At 43.0% G+C, this 25,349-nt stretch overlaps 1 protein-coding gene across 1 annotated transcript; it reads left to right on the forward strand.

Moving 5' to 3' along the window:
• The first annotated feature begins 417 nt into the window (after window positions 1-417).
• LOC125413581 (uncharacterized) lies at window positions 418-3,981 on the forward strand. Its single transcript, XM_048455086.3, has one exon. It carries the CDS (start codon window positions 418-420, stop codon window positions 1,426-1,428), a length of 1,011 nt encoding a protein of 336 aa, XP_048311043.3. The 3' UTR covers window positions 1,429-3,981.
• Window positions 3,982-25,349: the final 21,368 nt, after the last annotated feature.

Here is a 25,349-nt window from a genome sequence, read left to right on the forward strand (position 1 = left end):
CTGGGATATGTAGTCGGTTTAAAGTGGGTGAGACACTCTTCCCAGGGCTTAGGAGTGAGCTGTTGCTTCTAGAGCCAGACGGCCCGCTATGGAATCTGTGCTGTTCAACGTGACTTAGCGACTCCGCTCCCGGTACGTCCTTGTCAGCGACCGCCTTTCCTCATTCAGATTTTATTGGCAACCCTTAAGCGCGGTGATCGAGAACTGGGCTGATCGCCTCAGAACTCCAAGCCCTCGTTAAGTGAATGAGAGAGTTAAACCTACCGAGAAAGTTCGCTGCTGCTTCCTAGAGCAGCTCGGATTTGAAGACTTTTCCGTTTCCGGTGCTGGCCTCCGAGCCCCAAATGCCTCTTTTCTCCAGCTATACTGACGAGCTAAGCGGGTGGCATTTCGGAAACCGAGCACTTTTCTCCCGCAATGGAGCTTGCGGCGCCAGAGGCAGGTAGGGAGAATCCAGATGGGACAAAGCTACTGGGAAACAGGACGTCAAAATTCCCGGGAACCCTCGAGTCGCTCCGCGATCGCGAGGCTGAGCTGCATGAGCGCCCTCTCCTGGCGCGGCCGGAGAAAGCCGCTGGGGAAAAGTTGCTGGTCCAGCAGTACCTATGTAGGTCAGGCTCAGGCGCTGAGGAAGAAGCCTTTGCCAAAACCAATGATCCTGCAGTCCCCAAAGCTTTCAGGTGCCGGAATTGTGGGCTAACTGTGGCGAGCCTCTCTGACCTCATTCACCATCAAAGCAGCCATGGGTGTGACCGACCTTTCAACTGTCCAGAGTGTGACAAAAGCTTCCGGCGTGGCTCAGATCTGGTTAAGCACTACAGGGTGCACACTGGTGAAAAACCTTACCCCTGCCCAGAATGTGGCCGTTGCTTCAGCCTCAGCTCTAATCTCACTAAACATCGGCGTTCTCATTCAGGTCTCCGGCCTCATAAGTGCATGGAGTGCGGAGAGGCTTTTGGCCGCAGTGCAGATCTAGCGAAGCACCAGCGGGTACACACTGGGGAGAAGCCCTATGCTTGTGCTGAGTGTGGTAAGGCTTTCAGGGTTAGCTCCAACCTCATCCAGCACCAGCGCACTCACACTGGCGAGAAACCCTACCGCTGTGGACACTGTGGCAAGAGTTTCAGCCTGAGCTCTAACCTTTTACAGCACCAGCGCTGTCACACGGGTGAGAAACCCTACTTCTGTGTCTGGTGTGGAGACAGTTTTGGGCGCAGTTCCTATCTGCTGGAACACCAGCGTTCACACACGGGGGAGAAACCCTACAATTGCTGCGAGTGTGGCAAGAACTTCACCAACAGCTCTAACTGCCTGAGGCACCAGCGCACTCACAATGGAGAACCGCCTTTCAGGTGTCTGGAGTGTGGACGTGGCTTCAGTGAGAGCACCATGTTCACTGAACACCAGCGCATCCACTTGAGCAAATGACCGACCTTTCCAGAGTGTGGCAAAATCTTACACCACAGTTCTATTAATGTTCATACATGGGCGCAAAGCCCTACAAGTGTCCTGGTGGCAGCTAGTATTTTGTGGACATCACCAGCATATCCACACAGGCCAAAGACCTCACATTTGCAGCAAGTGTGCCAGGAGCTTCAGGCAGGTTTCCCACTTGTTCTTCTACCAAGTGATGCACAGTAGCAAGGAGACTTACATCTGCCTGTAATGTGGCGAGGCCTTTGCCCATAACTCCCAACCTTGTCTAACACCAATGGATTACCAAGATAGGAGCTTCTGCAGATATCCCTGGCTTCAATTTTAATCCAAATTTTATCTCCAGGGTTGGTCCAGCCCTGAGAAGCCTGAAGGAACCAGGATTTTTTTTCTAAACAAACCTCTTCTGCATCCCTAAGGTGGTTTAATTAAGGGCTAATAATAGCACTCACAATTGCCATTTGGATCGAGACAGTAACCCCATGCTAGAACATAGCACTAGAGCCGTGACTACTACCTTCAAAGAGACAAGATTTAAAAAAAAAAAGGTTCTATTCTGTGAGGTTACATTCAGAATGTTCATTAGCTAAAGGGAAGTTTTTAGGTATCCAGAGCCACATAACCCCAACCCAGCTGCTTTGAGATAGGTTAACCATAACAAAAGCAACATTTTTTTTTTTCCCAGAGGAAGAGGACTTACAAGCCAGGCAAAGTTCCTATTGAGTACTATAGTAGAAGAGGTTGAAGGTAGACCAGAGGGCTATGTTCTAGCTAAAGGACCAAAGAATTTGAATTTGGGATTGTTACATAAACTCTGGGTATAGGATCCCATTCAAAGAACTATTATCACTTAGTAACTATCTTTACTGTTCACAAAGTAAAGATGGTGGAGAATGAGGTCAAAACAAAGAAACAAACTTTTGAGTTCAGGATGCTTTATGGTATTTCTAGGTATGGGCCAAGGCCCGAGATTTGTCATCTGGCCTTTTCGTAGTCCTTAATGCCTTCCCTCAAAATTTCTCCTCACTCATTCCTCCCCACATGCCCCCCCCACACTTCCTCAGTTCTCTCTGGAAGAATAGTGAAGACTTCTGAACTTTTGAGATTACGCGGCCTTTTTGCCTGACATAGAAGCAGATTGCCCACCCAAATGTATTTCTATTGCTAAAATTAGTGTATATAAGAGTTGGGAGGTTTTCCACAGCATTGCATAATCACTAATCAGATGATTATGTCCAAGCAGATACAGTCTGAACAGTTTCATGAGAGGCATGAACTAATCCTTTTAAGGTTGAGGATGGCGTTTTCTGTTTCAAGGACCAACTAGCTCCTTTGTGACAGTCCACTTTCATCCTTAACGGCAAACTCCTTTTCCCTGCCCTCCAGTTCTGCTGCATCTAGAACTGGGTCTGTATAGAATAAGAGGCTAAAGAGGAAGAATGTCAAGTGACCCAACCTCAGTTTCTAAGTGTCCAAGTTTGTGTGGCCGTCACCTCTTCTGGGTCTCAGTTGCTTCATCTGTGAAACGTGCAGTCTACCTCACCAGGTCATGAAAATTCCATGAATCTACTTACTTTCATGAAGTACCTGCTTAGGGAAATGGCTCAGTAAGCCTCAGTTCTCCTCAAGTCTGGAGTTCTGTTGGTTATATCATTCAGAGAGCATCATGACAGCTCACAGATCAGCTTCTGAGATTTCAGAAATGAATTAGACACTCCTGGAGTAGACTATTGTTCCATAAAAGCAATGTCACCTGGAGCAAATCTGAAAGGCATGACTCAGACGATGTCTAATAAAGAGCTCTGGCTTCTCAAGCTGGGTAGAAGAAACTTACTCCAAGCAGGAGTAAGTAATTAAAGAATTTCTTGGTGTGTTTCTATCACTAGTACTTTAAAAAACACAACCCAAAGTTTGAGTTGAATACCTGAGCATAGCACATACATAATTAGCACTCAATAAATAGCTATGATTGGGTTCTGTTTATGCTACTTACTATTGATCTTTGGCTCCGTTACAATGCAAGAGTGTAAATATTTTACCCATACCTGTGTATGTGTCTTAAGCACATGGCACAGATGAGCATGGAAGGCTGCCTTAACGAAGCTGAAAGCTGCCTTCTCACATTAGAGCAGATAATCACTAGACCTACTATCTTAACTGTAGCACTAATAATAAAAAGCCAGAGACACATATTGGGGTTCAACCTAAAAACAAGAAAAGCAAAACAGCCAAGCCACTAGAGAAGTCTTACCTATACTAAGGCTGGGTGACTGCAGATTAAGCAGGTTAAACAGACAGAGCCTCTCTCTTCTCCCATTTTATATTCCTTCTAGGACTGGGATTAAAGGTGTGAGCCACCACCACTTGTATTTGTTTCTGCATTGATCTTGTGTAGCCCAGAGTGACCTTGAACTCACAGAGATTCTTCTGCCTCTGTCTCCCAAATCTTGGGATTAAAGGTGTGTGCCACCACTGCCTGACCTCTAGTGACTTAGCTTTGCCCTTCTGATCTTTAGGCAAGCTTTATTTATTAAAACATAAATAAAATATCACTATATTCCCCTTTTTGTCTATAAAAGAAGGCTATAACTAATTTAAGAAAAACTATATACGGTATGTAAAATAACTATGTACAATATATACAGACAATAAGTACAACAATGTGTCATCCATTTGTTTGACAAATTCAGAGCAAATGCTGCATATCTTCCCTATCTTGGTGAGTCCAAAGTCTTGTACCTAATTACTTTTTATCTTAACTTGCTTTCACTGGTAAACAAGAAAAACTATATCTAGTCTTCAACTCCCTCAGAGACCCAAGAAGGAAATAATATTAACTGAGTAAGCAGGAAGTACAAGCAAGCAACGTCCACAAATGTAATGACAGAAATAGCTGGCTGGCTGGGCAGTCGCCCAGAGTTCCTCTACAAGCTTGGGGCATCCTTCTTTGGCCTACAGGCCTAGCATATCCAACAGACGTTTCTGTGGCAGTCGAGAGAAGGGCATTTTCTTGCCCAGCTGCTTACTTTTGCCACAAAGAAAAACTCTTTGTATGGAATTTCAAAGAGTTTTTCTCTTTGAAAATGAGAATGGAATTTCTTTGATGCCCATTATCTTCTCTGAAGTAGATTGGTGCTTCCAGGAGTAAACATGTCTCATTGTCAAAAAAAAAAAAAAGAACCTAGTTTATTAAAACATCTTAAATGCCATATTCTATAGCTCTCTGAAGTGTTTGCAGATAACCTGTCTATCTAAAATCCATCTTTGTTTGACCTTAAAAACATATCTAATGTGACAAGTTTGATTATACTAGGTGATTACTAACCTGCACTTCCTTATTATCCTAAACAATTGGTAATAATAATTTTCAATGACTACATTGTTAAATAAGTTATGTAGGTACAATACCTTCAACAAGAGTAGAAATGTTTGTACAATATATTCTAACAAAATCTCAATATACAAAATTTGTATACAATATACAAAAATCCAATCCAATGTAAAACTTTTAAAAAATAGCTTCAATAATCTACCCTTTTATTCTATCATATCTATATCCCCTTTTTTTCTTTTCAAAACAAGAACCTTGAATCTAATTTCCTTTGTTTAACTTTTTTCCTGGCCATTACCACTAATAACTTGTAACTAACCCCCTAAACAATGACAATTATAAATAATCCATTGAATGACCAAAACCCACCCATCCCACATCTTGGGAATGTGGACTTCTACCACACACTGCGGCCCCGGTCTGCGCTGTATGCACTAGACCTCAGTTCACGAGCTTCGAGAAAGGGGCTGGAGGTTGAGAATACTCACGCAGAGACAGACCGACACACAGACCTTCAATCACTGGTACCAAAAGCCCCCCCTTTATTAGCACCTTGGAGGCTTAAATACACTATAGTCAATGTCCAACAGGTGAAAATCTCATCCCCTGATCCTCTAAGGTACGCACAGCTTTTAATAACTTCCATTAGAAGGTTCTAGACAGGGAAGAGCAGCTGAAGGCCGGGACTCATTAGTCCCAACAGACCTCATATTCTTAAATTTGCTTCATGCTATCTGGGGGTGATGGTATCTTTAGGGGATCCTGAAAAGGAAAATTTGGATTAATTGTCAAGTCCTGGGAGAGGTAGCTGTATCATCTGTTATCCAGTCTCTGTATAATGGGAAAGTGCTGGGCTTGTCTCAAGTCCTGACAAGAATCGTCTGTGAGGCTGGATCATCTCGGCTATAGCCATCTCAACATTGTTCTGAGCAGTTTGTAGTCTAAAGCCGATCTTTAGGTGATGTTTTTTAGCTTAGTGGTGTTATAATAGTCCTGGAGGAATCGTCATTGTGGGGTCCCATCCTCCTTTTTGAGTTTTCAAAAGTTGCTATTAGATGTGATCATGGTTCACTGCAGAAAACTGATAGAGAGAGACTCAAACCCCAAATCTTGTACAGGAGGTAGGTAAAACCTTTTTCTAGAACTAGTTGGTACTCTATATGACCATTAATATCATGACAAAATGTTATATATATATATATATATATATATATATATATATTGTAAATCTTATACCTTAAGAAAAGCTTTCAAAGGGTCAATACAAAACCAAAGGATTAGGAAATTAGTAGCAATAAAATAGTTGTTAAATTTTTGTTTTTCTTCTGTCCCATATCAGGTGGCTCTTCTGACATGAGACAGAGATTTTTGAATTTCACTTTAATAAGCATGCTTGGGTTTAGAGGAGAGAGTTGCACTCCAACTCCAAAGCCAGCTTTAATCTTTAGTTGGACTGGGACTACAAAAAGACCATTTGCATTATATGTCTGTAGAAAATAGCAGAAACAAACATTTGGGAAGATTTATGAAATTTTACCCTTTTGGATGATTTGTCCTTTTTCTGCAGCTGTCTCATTTGTCCAGTGGTCTTCAGATTCCTCAGCTGGATACCTTTATTGTCCTGAAAAGACAGAAACAAAACCCTTCCCAATCCTAACTTTGGGGAGATTCTCTTTTGGCAAGTTATAACTGATCAAATGAAAAGCTTTTTTTAGTTTTATAGGTTAGTTCAGATTAAAAGGCCATGATACTTATGAAGTGTCTCTTGTTCAAATTGAATCTTTATCAATTTCGATGGTATCCATAGCTTTTCTTCTGTGGAAACAAAAGCAAAACCCCTTCCCCAACATAGCATGTTCCAGTTTCCATTCTGAGGTCAGTACAACTTTAAAGTATATCAGCTGATTTAATTCTGTAGTTTTTTCTATCCATTGTCTCTCCACAGCTGTTCCTTTCTCATTAGTGTTTAGAAAATTCAAAGTTAATAAAGCATTATGCAATCTATTTCTGGGCGTATTTATCATCCCTTTCTGTTTATTTAACATATCCTTTAGAGTTTGATTTGATCTTTCTATAACTGCCTGTCCTGTAGAACTGTCCAATATACCTGTAATATGCTTTATATTATAATAAGCAAAAAACTCTTTCATTTACTTAGAGACATATGCTGGAGCATTGTCTTTATTTGTGCAAGTATACCCAGGATGGCTATAACTTCTACCCAATGTGTGATTAGTGAAACAGCCTTTTCCGAACTCAAAGCCATTGCCCATTGAAAACCTGAATGGGTATCAATGGTGTCATGAACATATTTTAGTTCTCCAAATTCTACAAAATGGAACACATCCATCTGCCAGATTTTATACCTTTGAGTATCCTTTGGGTTACGTCCTGTAGGTACTGGTGTTTGGTTGTATAAAGAATAAGTAGGACATTTCTTTATAATCTCTTTGGTTTGTTGCCATTTAATGGAAAGGTCCTTTTAAACCTTTGCTATTGATATAATGTTTTTTTTTATTAAATTCTGAGGCCGTAAGCACATTTCCAATCAATAATTGATCAATTTCTGCATTACCTGGTATTAGAGGACCTGGCAGAAATGTATAGGGATTGGATGTGTGTTATGTATATGGGATGATGCTTATTCCTGATTTTATCTTGTACTTGAATAAATATATTTCTTCTCTTGTTTATATATACACACACAGAGTGTAACAAAATTGACCTTAAATTTGTATCAATAGACTAAAATCCATACTAATGTAAATTATTTATCTCTATAACATATCCCCCTTCTTTCTTTCTCTTCTTTCTTTCTTTCTTTTTTTTTTAGAAATTGACTGTGACCATTAACCATTTATAACTAACCCTTTTAAAATGAAATAAATGTTTATAAACAATCATTTTGGGAATTTGGGCATAGTTTTCTCCAAACTGCTTCCATTGCTTGCTAGGTGATACATTTTTTAGCATTCATGGAGATCTTTTGGGGTTCTTGTTCCATCAAACTACATTAGCCTGGAAGGAATCCACAGGTTTCCATCCTCTGTGGAAGCAAAAGCAAAACCTCTTTTCCAAAGTAACATAGCCTTATACTAAAATTTTGAAGTCAAGAAACCTTTAAAATATATATGTTGGTTTAGCTTAGTAGTCCATATAATGAAATGTCTCTTTGTAGTTAGCTCATTCACAGTGAAAAAATTCAAAGAAAACACAATAATATACATAGTTCAGACCCTTTGTATATTTTCCATCTTTACGTGGCTCCTTTTTTTAAAAAAAAAAACCTATTTCTTTTATTTTTATTTTTTAATCTTTGTGTTTTTGAGACAGGATTTCTCTGTGTATCTTTGGCTGACCTGGATCTCACTCTGTAGACCAGGCTACACAGAGATCCACCTGCTCCAGTCTCCCAAGTGCTAGGATTAAAGGTGTGTGCCACCACTCCTGGCTTCTCTATTTCTTTTTTAAGGGCTTTATCATTTTTCTTTTTTCTCTCGTCTACATATATTTTAAAATACACTGTAAGACATCTAGAGTTTTTTTTTCCCATCTGAATCTGTCTTTATGTATTTATCTTTTTCTGACCTCAAAAGTCTTTATTCTACTAAGCAGTATGGTAGGATTAAAGCTTCAGCTTTGGCAGCTGACTCCACCCCATTCCTTAGCTTTTTGAGAGTCTAGCTTTACAGCAGAGGTACTGGCGGGAGCCATGTTTATTGTCACAACTCTATGGAGTTTCCAGGTCTATGCCACCACCAAGAAGCCTCCTCTGGCTGCTCATGAATACCATTTAAGTGTTTGGTGGCAGGACCTTTTAAAAGAGCTGCAAGATTTTTGTCACTAATGCTGAGTCAGGAAGCCTTTCTTAAAGGAGCAGCACCTCTGCTTGCCTCTAGCAAACAGAGCCCATTTGAGACAATGCTGCTACCAAGATGCCATGCTTGACTCTCTTCTTTTCTGTCTAGAATCCTTTTTTTTAAGCTTTCTCAGGCTTTATGTGGAAATTCTTGCCAAAAGTTTGTGTGCTATTTGTAGACAGAGACTGTGCCTTTGTTTCCCAACTACCCAGACCTGAATAATCACAAAGAAACTATATTAATTACAACACTGTTTGGTCAATAGCTCAGGCATATTCCTAGTTAGCTCTTACATCTTAAATTAACTTATTTCTATTAATCTGTTTATCACCAAGAGGATGTGGTTTACCAGTAATGTTCTTGCATCTTTCTCCTTTGGCAACTACATGACATCTCTTTGACTCCTCCTACTCTCTGTAAAAATCTCTGTTTGGATCTCCTACCTGGATTTACTTTGCCAAACCATTGGCTGAAACAGTTTTATTCTTCAACCAATAAAAATAGCACATATACAGAAGGACATCCCACATTAGGTAGCTATGTTCAGGTTTTATAAAAATTACTTAGTGCCAAGAGAATAGAATATAATTATGACTTTTGGACAGACTCATAAGGGCTTTCTTCCATTTTACTTAAAATTTCTGATTTATAACCTGCCTTTCCTGATTTATTTGCATCATTTTAGAATGAAGGGACTCCAGTTATTGACATGTCCCATACAAGGGGAGGAAGGATCCAATTGGCTCTCTTTATACATCGAATTCTCTTGCATTGGGGATATTTGTTGTTAAATTGTTGTTACTCTCTCCCCCAAAATTACTGCAAGTTCTTTCTCAGGATTCACTTTCTTCCAATAATTTGTTAATTTCATTATATTGAGAGGTACTATAATTTTTGCTGGATCTATTCCTGCTAATTGATGAAGTCTCAATTTTCCTTTTATAATTAACTCAGAGACCTTTTCCTCATAAGTTTTTAATTTTTTACTTGGTTTATGTGGCAAAAAGATCCATTCAAAGGTATTATTTTTCCTCGCATTAAAATTCCTGTAGGGGAATGTTTGGAGGGTAATATGACCAGAATGTAGTTAAGATTTGGATCCACATGATCCACATGTTTTCTGTAATTTCTCTTCAATCAAAGTCAATTCTCTCTCAGCTTCCTTTGATGATTCCCTGGGTCTATCTAACTCATTGTCACCACCTAAGGTCTTGTTTAAATAAATTAGTTCATCAGGTTTTATCCCAATGTCTTCTGGCAATCTTTGGAAGCCATTAAGAGTCTACAGTCGACTCTCCTAATTTGCACCTTTTATGGTCTAATTGTCTGTAACCCTATTTTATAGCCTAAATAATTAATAGAATCTCCTCTTTGTATTTTTTCAGGAGCAATTTGTAATCTCCAATAAGGCAAATTTTTCTTTGCTTCTCAAACATTCCTTCTAAGGAGTCTACATTTGAGTCATATGTCATCCATGTAATGGTAAACTATAGATTCAGGAAATTGCTTACATATCATTTCCAATGATTGACTCACAAAATATTGACACAGGGTGAGGTTATTTAACATTCCCTTTAGGAGAACCTTCCATTGATATCTCCTAGTAGGCTGAGAATTATTATCAGTAGAAACTGTGAAGGCAAATTTTTCTTTTTTTCTTGTAAAGGTATAGTGAAGAAATAATCTTTTAAATAAATAATTATGTGACCCTCCTTAGGTAATAGAGAAGGCAAAGGAATTCCATACTGTAATGAACCCATTGGCTGAATCACGTTACTAACAGTTCTTAAATCTGCTACCATTCTCCATTTTCCAGATTTCTTTTAACAACAAATACAGGAGAATTCCAAAGGCTGGTTGATTCTTCAATATGCTGAGCCATTGCTTAACCCATACAGGTTTGTCTGTCAACTCTTAAAAGTAAGACTATTGGTGCCTTTGAAAGATCGGCAACTGTTGTGCCCTGTTCTTATACAACCTGAATGTTTGGTGGCTGTTCTTTATAAAGACTGTTCTTTATAAAACCGTCTAGTATTTTCTTCCAGAAACATATAATTTGTGGTTTGTTTCTAAAATTAGGGGAATATTAATCTGAGTATTCCATTGCTGTAACAAATCATGTCCCCACAAATTCATTGCTATGTTAGCTACATACGGCTTTAATATTCCTCTCTGTCCTTCTAGCCCTATACATTCATCCCATCTCATGCTCTGCTTTATCTGAGATAAAGTTCTGATTCCTAAGAGCTGAACATTTATGTACCGAAGAGGCCAATTTGGATACCAAGATTCTAATGAAATTATTGTTACATCTGCACCTGTGTCTACCAGACCTTCAATGACAATGTCATTTATTTGTATTTTTAATTTTGGTCTTTGTTCATTTATAGAAGTTTGCCGAAATACTCACTTTATGGTTTCTCCTCAATTTTTTGTTCTCTCTTCCATAGCTGTTCTATTATCCAGAGCAGTATGACTTCTTACAGTAGGCATTAGGTTCTTTAATTGTTCTGGGAAAGAGTTTCCTCTATGATGACAGGGAATTTGGCATGGGGCCAGCAGGATCCTTCTTCTCATGGCTTCAAAGTCGTGAACATGTTGCCTCTTATCTCCTTCAACCCCAGACCCACATCATTCCCATACCTCAACTGTTTAAGAGTTAGAATGTTGGAGAGAGAAGGGAGTTCTCTTTGGGGCCATGATTGTGAAGAATGGGAATGAGAACTTCCATTCAGCATGGAAAACTGCTCTTAGCAACCGTTCTGGTCCAGGGGCTCACAGTAGTTTTTGTAGTATTGACTACAAGAAGCTATGATTGGAATCCCAATATGCATAGTTCAGAAATCCAGTCACCAGAGAACCGCAGGCTCCTTTTCTGGACATGGTCCCCTGCAGCGACGTTTTTGAACCACCAGTCCCCAAATCATGACACAGAAACTTATTAATTATGAATGTTCAACCTTAGCTTAGGGTTGTTTCTACCTAGCTTGTTTCCCCTTTTACTTAAATTAACCCATTTCTATTAATTCTGTGCTGCCCTGAGGATTGTTTACCTTATCTATGTATACTGTCCATCCTGCTTTCCTGCTTCCTACATGTCTGCCTGGCTAGCCCCTGACTGGCTGGCTGGCTCCCCTTTTCTCTTTGCCCACCAGCTCCGCCTATCCCTACTCTGCCTAGCTATTGGCTATTCAATTTTTTTTTTGTTAGACTAATCAGGTGCTTTAGGCAGTTAAGGTGAAAGAGCAACACATCTTTATATAATTAAATGCAGCATAAACAAAAGCAACACAGCTTTACATAATTAAACAAATGCAGCTTAAACAAATGCAACACATCTTTACATAGTTAATAGTTAAACAATTATTCTGCAACATAAATGTAACACATCTTTAGTTAGTTAAACAAATATTCTCTTCCACAACAGTCCCACCCTTATAATCTACTTCTCTTCACCAGTGTTAGCCCTGAACTCAGAACACATTCTAAGACATCCTAGAAGATACCAGAGTGACAGGATAAAAAAAGAAAGACTAAAGCCCTGCTTGTCATGTGAGGCCTCTCTAGGTTTATTAAACTAATCAGGTGCCTTAGGCAGGCAAGGTAAAGCAGCAACACATCTTTCCATAGTTAAACAAATGCAACATAAACAAAAGCAACACATCTTTACATGATTAAACAAATGCAGCATGAAAACATGCAACTCATTTTTACATGGTTAAGCAGTTATTCTTCAGCACAAATGTAATACCCCCTTACAGAGTTAAACAAATTTCTATCCCACAACAGCCCTCTTGAAGGGGAAAGAGGTGCGAGTCTGTAGCTCATTCTTAGTGCTTGCCTTGCACATCTTAGTTTCAATCTCTAGTGTGAAAAAATAAATCTACAAACTCAAATAGCAGTTTGGGAATGTTTAGTTTAAGGACATAAATTTATATACCAAAAATTGTCACTGTATTAAAAGATGACCTTAATGACTATTAATGGTTACTCATTCATTTATAAACATACTGTGCTAATTTCTGAGAATAAAATAATATGTGAAATAAACATCTCAGCCCCCAAAGCTTTTTGTAGGTAGAAGTCTGGGTCTAGGCAGCATTATGCAAAGATAGTCTGGTTTGGCACCTTCTCTTCACTCACCCTACCTTGGGTGACAGTGGACAAATCTGAAAGTGAAGGGATGGCCAATATAATAGTGTTGTGTGACATTCTTCCTGGGGAGACATGCATTGTCTACTTGCCCTAGACAGGAAACCAACAACAGAGCAAAGTAACTATATCAACAACGTCAATCTGAAACAATGAATTTTGGGGGGTTAAAGGAGCATGAGTAAAGGGTTATGTACAGGATCACCAAAAGCTCACCCCAGCATGAGTGATAATCATTCCAGGTGGAACCTCAGGGCTCTCTGTACAATCAGTCAAAGCACAAAGGCTGAAGAGTCTCCTCAGCAATCCTTACCACTGACATAACCTTGGGGGAGGGAAGGGCTTTGTGTAGCCCGTAAGATTCAGGAATGTCTTGAGTGTCCACTTAAGTCTTAAGGAGCCTCCCTGCAGAGTGAAAGGTTTCGGTTCAGAGGAAATCACTGTGCAACAAATTGGTACAGCATTCTGGGAAATTTTTGCATGAGATCTAGAATGTAGAAATTAGGAAGGAATCATTTTTCATACAGCTATTGGCTGTTCCTGGTGATCAAAAAGTAGAAGAGCCTGCGGATTTCCTGTAGTGTCTAGCTGCCTACTTTGTAAAGAGGCAGTATTCAGAAACTTCCTGATCCCTGGATTGTACCATCAGTCTGCCAGCATGAGATGCAGCCTCGGCCCACTCTGGACCACAGCGTCTGTGTGCTAACCTGAGGAAATACTCCAAGAAGATTTAACTTCCATGATGCAGCTCCCTTCTAATTAGACCTGACTCCAGCCTCAGCTGGCCAGTATTAGTTGTCCCAGCAAAGCAAAGGTTTCATTTTAGCAGTTTTGAATTCAAAGTAGTATACAGTGGCCCTTATAGAGTCTTGGAGAGGCTCTCAAACCTCTCACTGGAGAGTCACAATCCATCGTTTGCATTTCTCTCAGTTCTTTATCTGCCATTCTCCCACAGAACAGTTCATTAAGTTTTGAAAACTTCAGCTCTGCCAGCTTAAAGATCCAAAATCTTCTCACAAGCCTCTCCTAAAAGTACATGGTTAGTGCCTTGGCTAGTTTTATGTCAACAAACTAGAGTTGTCTGAGAGGAGGGAACTCCCAACTCAGAAAATGCTCCCACCATAAGATCAGGCTGTAGGCAAGCCAGTAGGGCATTTTCTTAATGATTGATGTTAGAGCGCCCAGTCCATGGTGGGTGGCACCACCCGCTGGGCTGGTGGTCCTTGCTTCTAAAGAAAGCAGGCCGAGAAACCATGAGGAACAAGCCAGTAAGCAGCACATCTCCATATCCTCTGCATCAGTTCCTGCCTCCAGGTTCCTGGTCTGCCTAAACTCCTGTGCTTTCTCCAGTGATGTGGACACATGAGCCAAACAAACCTTTTCCTCTCCAAGTTGCTTTGGTCGTGGTGTCCATCACAGCAACAGTGACCCTAAGTCACATCTGTCACAGCAATACCCCACGGCCCAGTACCAATTTCTGCCTTACGTATAGTTTCTATGCCTGGGACAAAACACCAGGACCAAAAGCAACTTGGGAAGAAAGTGTTTATTCCAGCTTTACCACTCTCAGGTCTCTCTCCATCATTAAAGGACGCCAGGGCAGGAGCTTTTGAAGCAGGTGCTAGTGTAGGGGCTTCGGAGGAATGCTGCCTGAAGTGTAGGGGCTATGGAGGAATGCTGCCTGAAGAGGCTCTAGCAGACCTCGCCCTTCTCCCATTCCATCTTCTTTGCTAAAATCTGTTAGATGACATTCTTAACGCTGACCACCAAAATCTGTTCCCCTATCTGGCTACTTCCTTCTTCTGAGGCTGACTACCAAGGTTCAGCTATCAAAGTATTTAAGTGGAAGCTCTGCCTCATTCCCCTCCAAATCCCGCCCCTCAGAAAGCTTGCCAAGGGGCGGCGCCTCCCCTGGGATGCTCAAGACCACACCTACAGGGTATTTAAGACCCAGGACCTGTCATATGATTCCTCCTGCTTCAGAGAGTCACCCAGGAATGTTTTGTTTTGCTTTGTTCTGTTTATTAAACCTTATTTTATTAACTCAGCTGGATTTGATTGGTTGCATTGGCGGAGAAACCCCTAAACCAGGGATTTTCAAGATACCTATCACAAAGTGCTGAAGTCCAGCAATCAGAAGCCCCTTTCGCTCATCTAATTAACTTGTCCAACAAAATCAAACACCTCATCCTAACACAGGGGTTTCCCCTTTGACCTTTATAATCTGTCATTTTCCTATGGGCCATGTCTGTTTCCTCTCTATCCAGAGGCAGTCAGTCCTTTGTCCCTCCTAGGCAAACACCCCTGTTCTTCCCCCTTCTTCCTCATTCTCCAGCTCTTATCTTCCTCTCTTATTTCCTACCCTTTGTCCCTCTGGGGCAAATAAATCTCCTTTGTGCTAAGAACTTGGTCTTGGAGTGTCTGGTACCCATACCAGTTCTTGACTGCTGACTGCCTTGTTCATCCTGCCTTCTTATATAGCCGGGGCCCAAGACCACCAGGGATAACACTGTCCACAGTGAGTGGGGCTCTTCCACATCAATCATCAATCAAAAATATACACCACGGGCTTGCCCACAAGCCGATCTGGTAGGAGCACTTTCTCAATTAAGGTTCCCTCTTCTAAATGACTCTAGCTTTTGTCGAGCTGACATAAAATTGACCCGCACGATTGGCCTGCATCTTTAGACCTGATCCCCTGACCCGAATCAGGCCACGCCTCTCCGCAGCTCTCCCTGAAGCCGCTAAGAAGCAATCTGTGCTGTGACTTGAGGGCTCTCAATTTATAGCACCTGCCTCCTTCATGTTCCCTGTCACATATACTATGCCGAACTAAATCGGGTGATGTGAAACTTCCTGCCACCTCTAAAAAATGATTAAAATTATAAAATGTCAGATTGTTCCTTTGTTCTGGAGATTAGTCTGAGAAATCTCAAGGAAGCCCTCTGCAGAGGCTCCTCTGGCCTCCCCACACACCATCCCTTTCATAATGGCTCAAATTCTATCGTTCAAATATGTGTATGTGTGTGTGTGCATACATCATGTACATACACACATCAAGCACTCTTATTCACACTCTTATTAAAGCTCCTCCCCGACATAAAAGGAAAGTCTCCCCTTTCCTCTAAGGCCCAATCATGTCCCAAGCTCCATACATTGTATTGTTCTTGTCTAATGTTTTCTCTCCTGTCTTGGGGCCCCATCATGGCCTTGAGGCTCTTTTACTCTAATAAGCCTCATTTCTGAAGGGAATTACGTGTCTGCTCCCTCTGTGAACTGACAGCTGCTATTTTCTTTTTGTTATATTTAGCAAATGGTAACTCATATTTAACTCAAAAATACATTTTCCTATTCCCTTTTAGATCAGACCTGAGTTTTTTTATAAACAGTTCCTTATTAATTAATTAACCAGTATCTTAGTTACTTTCCCGTTATGATAAAGCTGCCTGACAGTGTATGGGAGAATGGGCTTATTTGGGCTCACAGTTCCGGCCGGACACAGTCCGTGATAGCAGAAATGTCAAGGCAGCAGCCTTTGGGAAAGGTCATGTGTCTATAGTCTAGACACAAAGGCAGCATGCCTATATACTCAGCTTGTTCTCTCTCTATTTAATATGGTCCAGGAGCCCCTTCCCAAGAAATGGTCCTATCCTTGTTTAAGATGCGTTTTCCCATATCAATTAATGTATATGTGTTTCTTATGCTTTCTTTCTTCCTTCTTTCCTTCCTTCCTTCCATTCTTTATTTCTTTTTATTCTAGTCTATTTTTTATTTGCTTATTTGTTTTCTGAAGAGAGAAAGAGATAGAGTTAGAGAGGGGGGAGGGAGAGAGAAAGAAAGCATGGAGTTGGATGGATGGGGAGACAGGGAGGATCTGGAAGATGAAGAAGGGAAAACCATGTTTAGAATATATTTTATGGAAAAAGTTATTTTCAATTAAAAGAAAAAGATAATACCTCATGGGAATGCCCAGAAGCTTGCCTCCTAGGTGATTCTGAATTCTGTTAAAGTGGACAATTAACACAATCTTGTCCAATAAGCTTCAGGGAGATTTGTATTTTGAAAGTTAACTGAGGTGAAAACTCTTCAAGGAAGGCCTTGATCCTTGAGCATCCTTAGGTTCTGGTGCAACCAAGAGACATTCTGGAGATTCTGGTGCAGATGACTGTGGATCCCAATTCTGGACCAGATTGTGGACCTGGTGGTCTGTTCAGTTTAGTCCTCCTATTGTGACTCTCAGCTCTAAGGATCAAACATGCTCAATACCATCTTAAATCAGAACAGTTGTCAATTTCCCACATGAACCTCTCAGAGGGACCTGTTAACACTCCCTCCTGGGGAGAAAGGGGCCTTCATGTTCCTCTTCCCTTAAGCTATACAAGAGGTGACCCATTGAGGGCGCTCTCTGCCCTCAGGCTCTTCCACAGTGTAGATGTTATTCTTTTGGCCCTTTAAGGGGCAAGCCACGCCCACTCGTGGCGACCCCTGACCTCTCTCCACCATCTTGCATCACACTCTTTCCGTTCTCTTGGGGTTGCGCTAGTCTCCCCGTCTCAATCTCTCTCTCTCTCTCTCTCTCTCTCTCTCTCTCTCTCTCTCTCTCTCTCTCTCTCTCTCCCCTCTCTTTCCCCCTGCCCTCCCTTTCCCCTTCCCCTCCATAACCCCCTGAATAAATATTTAAATCTCACTCTACATGTTGTGTCTGTCCACATCTCAGTCTCCTGCCCGCCTGCCATGTGGCTGCCTGCTGCCACATGGCCCGCTTGCTGGGATCTTGCAGGGACCCACAGCCAGTCTCTCTCTGTCTGGGACTGGCTGCTCCCAGAGCCCGCTGCCTGCCGTCACATGGCCTGCCCGGGCCGCTTGCCTGCCTCCACCCGCTTTCTCTCCCAGGACGCAGGAACGGCCCGGGGATCTTGGGCAGGCTGCTTGGGAACTGCCCGGGGATTTTAAAGTATAAAGTAGCCCCTGTAAATCGCCCAAGGAAGTCTTTAGTGGTGCAGTTTTTCTGGAGTCATCCAGGATGCTGGTGGGACTCCTAGTGACATAGCTGCCTTTAGATCAGATCTGGGGAGTAAGACTTTCCGGAGGTACAACTTTATTAAACTGGCTCACACTGCAACAAGCGACCAATAAACTCAATGGTTCACCAAGATGTATCTGCACAGAGTACTTTATTCTGGAGAAGGATGTGGTCTACCCAAAGTTATCAGAGCTTGGCAAAGCTCAGACTTTAACTGGAGTTCTTTCTAGATGGAGTACCAGGCCAGAGTGCTAGAGACAGAGGCAGCAGTCTCTAGTGCAAAATTCAAGGGGATCCCAAAACCTTCTGCAGTCAAGGTTAAGTAATATTTAATGCAATTTAAAAAAAATCATCCAACTCCCAAGAATGGCGGTTCATACCTATAAACCAAACCCTGGATAGTTTACAGGCTGCTGAGAACCTGAGGGCAGAGAGCTCCTTCACTGGGTTACCTCTGGTCTTACTTCAGGGAAGAGGATGATAAAGGCCGCTTTCTCCCCACGAGGGAGTGTTAACAGGTCCCTCTGAGGGGTTCATGAGGGGGATTGACCACAACTGTTCTGATTAAAGATGACGGTGAGCATGTTTGATCCCGAGAGCCAAGATACACAACAGAAGGACTAAACCTGAGGAGCCCACTGGATTCCACAATACTCAGCAGTGGAGAAAGGATGACCATAAACTCCAGGCTAGCCTAGGCCGTCTCGAGAGAGTATCTCAGAAAGCCAAGGGCTGGGGATGTATTCAGGGGCACAGAACTTGTCTAGTACGTGCAGTTCCCAGCACTGAAGACAAATTAGTAGAGTACAACTTCTGAGAGCCACATACGCTTGCTAATGACATCGTGTTAGAGCCAAGGCCACACTTAGAGCGAGTCTAGGCAGAAGAGAAAGGTCTGTGAATGATGGATGAGACCAGGATGGGAAAGGAGCCCTCAGCCCCAGAAGTCTGGCTGAAGCCTCTCCCCACCTTGAAGCAAGAATTCCAGCACATTCGCTGTGAAGGTTGCAGAGAGATAAAATTCCCTATTTATATTATATATGATATATTACATATGAATAATGTTAAAATAGTAATGAGCCAGGCTTAAGGCCTGAATGTATCTGGCCATGGTAGGGCCTCACTTCTCTTCCTAACATTTTCCGGGAGACTTTGTTTACAGAGAAGATTGCCTAACTTCCTGCACTCTGGTGGTCTAGAGTTTTACCATATCAACCGTAAATCTGTTAGGTGTTCGCCAAAGTATTGAAGATATTGACTTCTAAATTTACCAGAATCCTGACTAGTGTAGCAACTAGGCATAGCTCTCTCAGAGAAGTTCACACCCAGCCTCTTGGGTGTGCTTCTCTGGGTCTTAAATCTGTATCATATCCCCTTTAATGAACCCCAACTCTACTTCATACTGGCTCGTCCTGAAATTCTTCTCTTCATTGAAGCCAAGAGTACACACCCTTTTGCGTCCCTCAGGGTGGTTTCTGTGAGGCTGGTGCCAACCAGCAGCCTTCCCCAGCCAGGGTTAGGCCCTGTCTGAAGACCGGAGGTGACTCCTCGGCTAGGTTGCACTGTTGGGAACCTTGCAGGAGTTCTGTAGACGCAGGATCTCACAGGGTACCACATGGAGAAAGGAATGCTGTGGACATATTCTGTTACCGTACCCCGGAATGTTTTGTGAGGTTCCATATTGTCTCCGCATAAACACGTTGGGGACAGAACAAACAGTTCCACGGTCCCTTTCAGCTTTCCTTCTGGAACACAATTATCCCATCGGCTGGATCCTCCCCTTGGAATCTCAGCCTCCTTCCTACAATGGTCCTAGGCCTCTCCATCAGCCCAAGGCCTTCCCCACACCGCATGCACATAACCACCCACCCACCTTCAGGGTCAACTTTTTCCAGACCTTTCTTCCATATCACTTTGTCTAAACACACAGCGCGATCCTAGTGGCAACAGTTTCGATGGTATGAGCATTCGTCACTTGCTCACGTGCTGACAGCCATGGGCACCTTAGTTTAGGGCCTTGACCTTGGCATGTCAGTTCACCATCACCTGGGACCTCTTTCTCAGAAAGGATCTGCAGGAACAAGGATGGACCTAGGAAGTTACTGATGAAAACCGGATCCTTTAGCTCGTGTTTCTCAACATTAGCTAACACAGTTTTGTAAAAGTCCTGGGTAATTCTGTTACACAGGTAGGGTTGAAAACCACTACTTTGCTATTTTTAATTAATAACTGTTTTATTTTTTATTAAAATATTTTTAAAATACAATCTTTTCTCATTTTACATAACTATCTCAGCTTCCACTTCCTCCACCTTCCCTGCCTCCCCAAAAGGTAAGGCTTCCCATGGGGAGTCAATAAAGTCTGACACTTCACTTCAAGGCAAGACCAAGCCCCCCCCCCCATGTCTAGGCTGAGCAAGGTATCCCTCCAAAAAGAATGTGCGCCTAGATACCAGTTCAAGGACAAGGACTAGGAATAAATCCTGGTCCTACCGCCAGTGGCCCCACAGATTGTCCAAGCCTCACAACTGTCCCCGATATTCAAAGGGCCTAGTTTGGTCCTATGCAGGTTCCCCTGCTGTCAGTTCAGAGTCAGTGAGCTCCGCCAACTCAGGTCAGGTCAGCTGTTTCTGTGGGCATCACAATCACAGTGGGAATGCAAACTTGTACAGCCACTTTGGAAATCAGTATGGCAGTTTCTCAGAAAATTGTGACTCACTCTGTCTCAGGATCCAGCAATACCACTCTCAGGCATATACCTAAAGGAGGCACACTCATACCACAAGGACAGCTGTGTTCATAGCAGCATTATTCATAAGAGCCAGAACCTGGGAACAACCTAGACGCCCCTCAACTGAAGAATGGATAAAGAAAATGTGGTCCATTTACACAATGGAGTACTACTCAGTGGTCAAAAACAATGACATCTTGAAATTTGCATGCAAATGGATGGAGCTAGAAAAAAACATCCTGAGTGAGGTAACTCAGATCCAGATAGACAAACATGGCGTGCACTCACTCATAAATGGATATTAGACATAAAGCAAAGGATAACCATCTTATAGTCCACAATTCCAGAAAAGCTAGGTAATAAGGAGCATCCCAGTCCCTCATGTTCTTCTCCACACCCCCCTTCCACCCTCCCTTCTCCCCCTCTCTCCTAATTTTCTCAGGAGGCCTGATCTGTTTCCCCTTCCCAGCTGGATCCAGCAACTGATGGAAGCAGATACAGAGATCTACAACAAAGCACTGGGCTGAGCTACCTGAGACCAGTCCAAGAGCGCTAAGGAGTGAAGACCACTACTTTAATCCCTAGACAGGTAGATGGAGCCCTAGGGGAAGGGGTAAAGCCAGAGCGGGCACCTTACTCTTTATCCCAGTGTGCTGCTCCAAGTGTAACATTTCCTTAGTATCCCTTGCTACAAACCAGGAAGCGTGGTGCAACTGTAACAAATACGCTTCTCACAACCTGCGTAAATAATTGGAAGACAAAGAAAATGAACCCACCCCGCCCCTGATAAAGGCCATATAGGAAACAGACTATAATCTAGAGGTGAGATAAGGAGATCCTGGGCTAATACGAAGGGTTGGCTGTGGTGGCACAGGAAGAGTGAGGTGCCAAAGGGGAGAAGGGCAATAGCAAGCGTTAACATTAGCAAAGCACAATTCGGCAAGCTTACTTAGGAAATAAACACTAGGTTGCACCAGAGTAGGAAAACAGAGTACTAATGCCTCCAATCTGAGACCACAGAGCTGAAACTGGACGACCAATGCCTGCTTTTCTAAACCTGCTGTGTGTTCCTCCTTCTTCTGGAAAAGAGCATAGACAGCCAGTTCTGCTTGCTAAATATAAAACTGCTGAAACTAGAAACCTGCACATTTCCGCTTCTGTAAAACTTGCTTAGCGCTGAGAAAAACCTCCCTTGGGAGGGATAAAAAAATCTCCCTAGGATGGTAAAATGTCACATAGACAAGATTATAGCAAGGCCTAATCCTGTATATATTTTATAAAATATTTCTGGTTGGGCTGGGCCCCTTTAACAATAGGGAGAGGCTACAGCTGTGTGCTAATTAAAGAGCTGGGTTATCTCTGAGCCCTGAGAATTGTCTCCCCATTAACAAATGGAGGCCCCAGCAAGATTTCCTCCATGTCAGCCCTTTGTGCCCCTGCTCAACCCAGTCCCAGACAATGAAATGAGAGCTCCCTGACAGTATGTCTGGAACTCACTCTGTAGACCAGGCTGGCCTCAGACTGACAGAGATCCGCCTGCCTCTGCCTCTGGAGTGCTGGGATTAAAGGTGTGCACCACTACATCTGGCTCACATGGCAGAATCTTAAGGAATTCAACAGGGGCATTTGGAGGTGGGGGTCACAGTGCCTTCTGCTCCCCTTGGACTCACAGTACTGTTGGCCTTAATGTTTTCTATAGGCCTAGCCACCATGCCTCCAAGGTATGAAGCCTGGTAGGAAGGATCATGTTAGCCCTGCTGTACTTGGGACTGACAATATTCTGGGGAAATTATCTACCTCCTTTAATGATTTATGCCTGGCTATACATCTAACTGTCCTTGTAGATGGATGTTCTCTAAAAATGAAATAGAACAGGTTTCTTCTGCACCATGTTCACCCTTTCTTCTGAGTCTGATTTCCCCAATAACGTGGTGACTTGGGCAGGAACTCAAAAACCTTCCTGCTGACAATACCGTGTAGTGTCCTAGGGAACAGGCATGAGAAAGACTGGTGTGAGCCATCGCTCCACGCACCTCGCCCAAATGTCTAACAAATGGCTGAGATGCTGCTCGATGGGGTTTAGCAGGTGGTGAGTTTGTTCTCTGCCTGAGCAAAGAACAAAGCAAACTTCCACGGATAGGAATCTAATGACCGGCACGAGAGAGCGCTCATTGGCGGTGGCGGGTGCCCATGCTATGGTCTCCACACAGAAGCAGTTAAATTAAAAAAACCCAGTTGGATGTGGCAGCAAGCACCTCAAAATACAGCACCAAGGAGGACTTAACTTCCAGGCCAGACAGGGGTACTCAGGGAGGGATTGTCTCAAAAGTCAAAGGATAAAAAGAAAAGGTGAACCGTGGTTTGGGTTTGCCTAGTATGCCCAGCCTCAGTCCAGAGCAGCCCAAAAAACAACGTTGCACACCAGTAAAAATTTTCAGGTACCTGGGCAAGTGCACCACACGGTGGCGACAGAGCACAGTCGTGACCTCTGCAGTAATCAAGTCACAGCCAGCAAACCTCTTGGATTCTCCAGGCCTAGCCTTCAGGGATGAAGTTCTCAGCAAACCACTGAGGGGCTTCTTAGGAGAAAAGGATGGCCTAGTGTCTCTGGAAGTAAAAAATGTCTCTCTTTCTGTTTTCTTCAGTAGCCATAGTGGTACAAAATAGGGAGGGGGTTTCAGGAAACTGTGCGTACAGGGTGGTGACAGGTGAATTTAAAGTCCCATGGCCACAGCACTCCTAAACTCCAACAGGACAAAAGTGGCACTCGGAATCCATTATAGTTCAGCAGAGTCACCAAGGAAGGAGAACGGAAGGAGGAACCTTAGCAAGTGGAAACCATTCGGTTTCTATTACATTTAATTGTTTATTTATGGGAGAGGGGAGCTTGAAGGTATGTGGGAGTCTCTCCCACCTCGTGGGTCTTTGGGATCAAACTCAGGCTTGACAACAAGCACCCTAGCCTGCTGAAAGTAAATAAGAAGTATGGGTGTAGAGGCCTTTCCTGAAATTGTACCTGACTCACGTCTGCAAACTGAGTTCTGATTAGATACATCAAACTTTGTTCCAAGCTGGAGACGTCCTGTCAAGACTGTAAATCTGAGCACAGTGTAATTCACACCTGTAATGCAGGAGGTCATGAGTCTGACCCCGGCCTCGCCTACAGAGAGAGCTTTGAGGAGATAGCTCTGGCTACAGTGCTTGAAGAGGCTGTTTTCTTTCAGTCTTTTCTCCCTGTCTGCCTGAGATGGATCAGTGGGCAAAGGAGCTCGCTAAATGCATCTGGTGACCTGTGTTTGGTTCCGAGAATCCACCTGAAGGTAGACGAGAGAACAAACCCCACAACATTGTCCGTTGTCCGTCCTCTGAACTCCACAAGTGCTGTGACACACACTCAATAATGCAAAGTGAGACAAAACAAAGACAATGACTGAGCTCAGTGGAAATGAAGTGGATCAGGGTCGGCTCAGGACCCCCAAGGCCACGTTCTGAGCCCAAAGATTTATTAGCTCCAGAGGGACAGAGGGCAGGGAATAAGAGACAAAGACAGCAGGCCGGGGAGAAGGGAGGGAACTAGGGAGAGGAGGAGGAGGGGTATTTGTACCAGATGGGGAGACAAAGGATTGCCTCTGGAGAGAGAGGAGGCAGATGGGACACATAAGCAAATGGAGGTTTATAAAGGTAAAATGGGAAACCCCGTGTTAGGGAGATGCAGTTCATTTTAACTGTGTGTGTTAATTAGGTGAGCCAAAGGGGTCTTTTGATTGCTGGACTTCCATACTCTGATAGCTGGATGTTGGTAGTTAGTCTCAGGAGGAGGAAGTGGCCAAATAAGAAGATAGACCTTGGTGGCCAGCTTTAAGAATGTAATCTAAGGGTTTTAACAAGGCAGAGGGAACGGGGGAAGGGCAAGGCCTGTCAGAGCCATGTTTACCCTTCTTGAGCTGGCTAGAGTCCTCTCAGGAAGCTCATTTAATTAGCATTCACACAGTCCTGGGATTCAATTCCCAACACTGATAAATATTTTTTTAAATGGGCACTTCAATAATTTTATGCACATTGCACGCCTAGTCTGTGCTAGCCCCTGAGAACAGTAGAATCATTCCCCACTACTATGGAAATAGATAGTATATTTTTCTTTATTTATTTAGAGAGTCTAGTATAGCCTGTGCTACCTTTGATCTTGGTATGTAGTCTAGGATGGCCTTGAACTCCTGATCCTCTTGCCTCCATATCCCACATTCTGGCATTAAAGATGTGTGCCACTACACTGTGCTTATAGTAGCCCTGGGGACAGAACATGGGGCATTGTGGGTACTGGGCAGGCAGACACTCCAGGCGGTCTACCAACTAAGCTACATTCTCTCTGTCCTTCTACCTCCTATTTGTTGTTGTTGTTTTAAGTCAGGGTTTCTCTGTGTAGCCCTGGCTGTTCTGAAACTCACTCTGTAGACCAGACTGGCCTTAAACTCAGAGATCCGCCTGCCTCTGCCTTTGGAGTGTTGGGATTAAAGGTGACACCACCACCGGCCATCTTTTATTTCGTTTTTAAAAACAGGGTCTTACGTAGCTCAAGCTGCTGTGCTCGGACCCCCTAAGCAGACAAAGGTGGCCTTAAACTCTGCTCCTCCTGCCTGTGCAGCTCAAGGGTGGGGTGACTGGCCTGGCTCACCAAGCCAGGCGATCTTTCACTTGAAATGTTCTCTGGCCAACATGAAAGGCACATTGCGTCAGCTGCCTGGAGAGGCTCTCCTGCCAGTCAAGCCCCACTTTAGATCAAGAAGGCCCCTAAAAATAGCCCTCTGTTCCAGCTCAACAG

The sequence above is a fragment of the Myodes glareolus genome, chromosome 7 (assembly GCF_982192425.1).
Source record: "Myodes glareolus chromosome 7, mMyoGla1.1, whole genome shotgun sequence".
In the NCBI taxonomy this organism is placed as follows: Eukaryota; Metazoa; Chordata; class Mammalia; order Rodentia; family Cricetidae; genus Myodes; species Myodes glareolus.

Excerpts from the sequence above, each read along its gene's own strand:
- LOC125413581 (XM_048455086.3), top strand. The coding sequence starts at position 418 with ATGGAGCTTGCGGCGCCAGAGGCAGGTAGGGAGAATCCAGATGGGACA.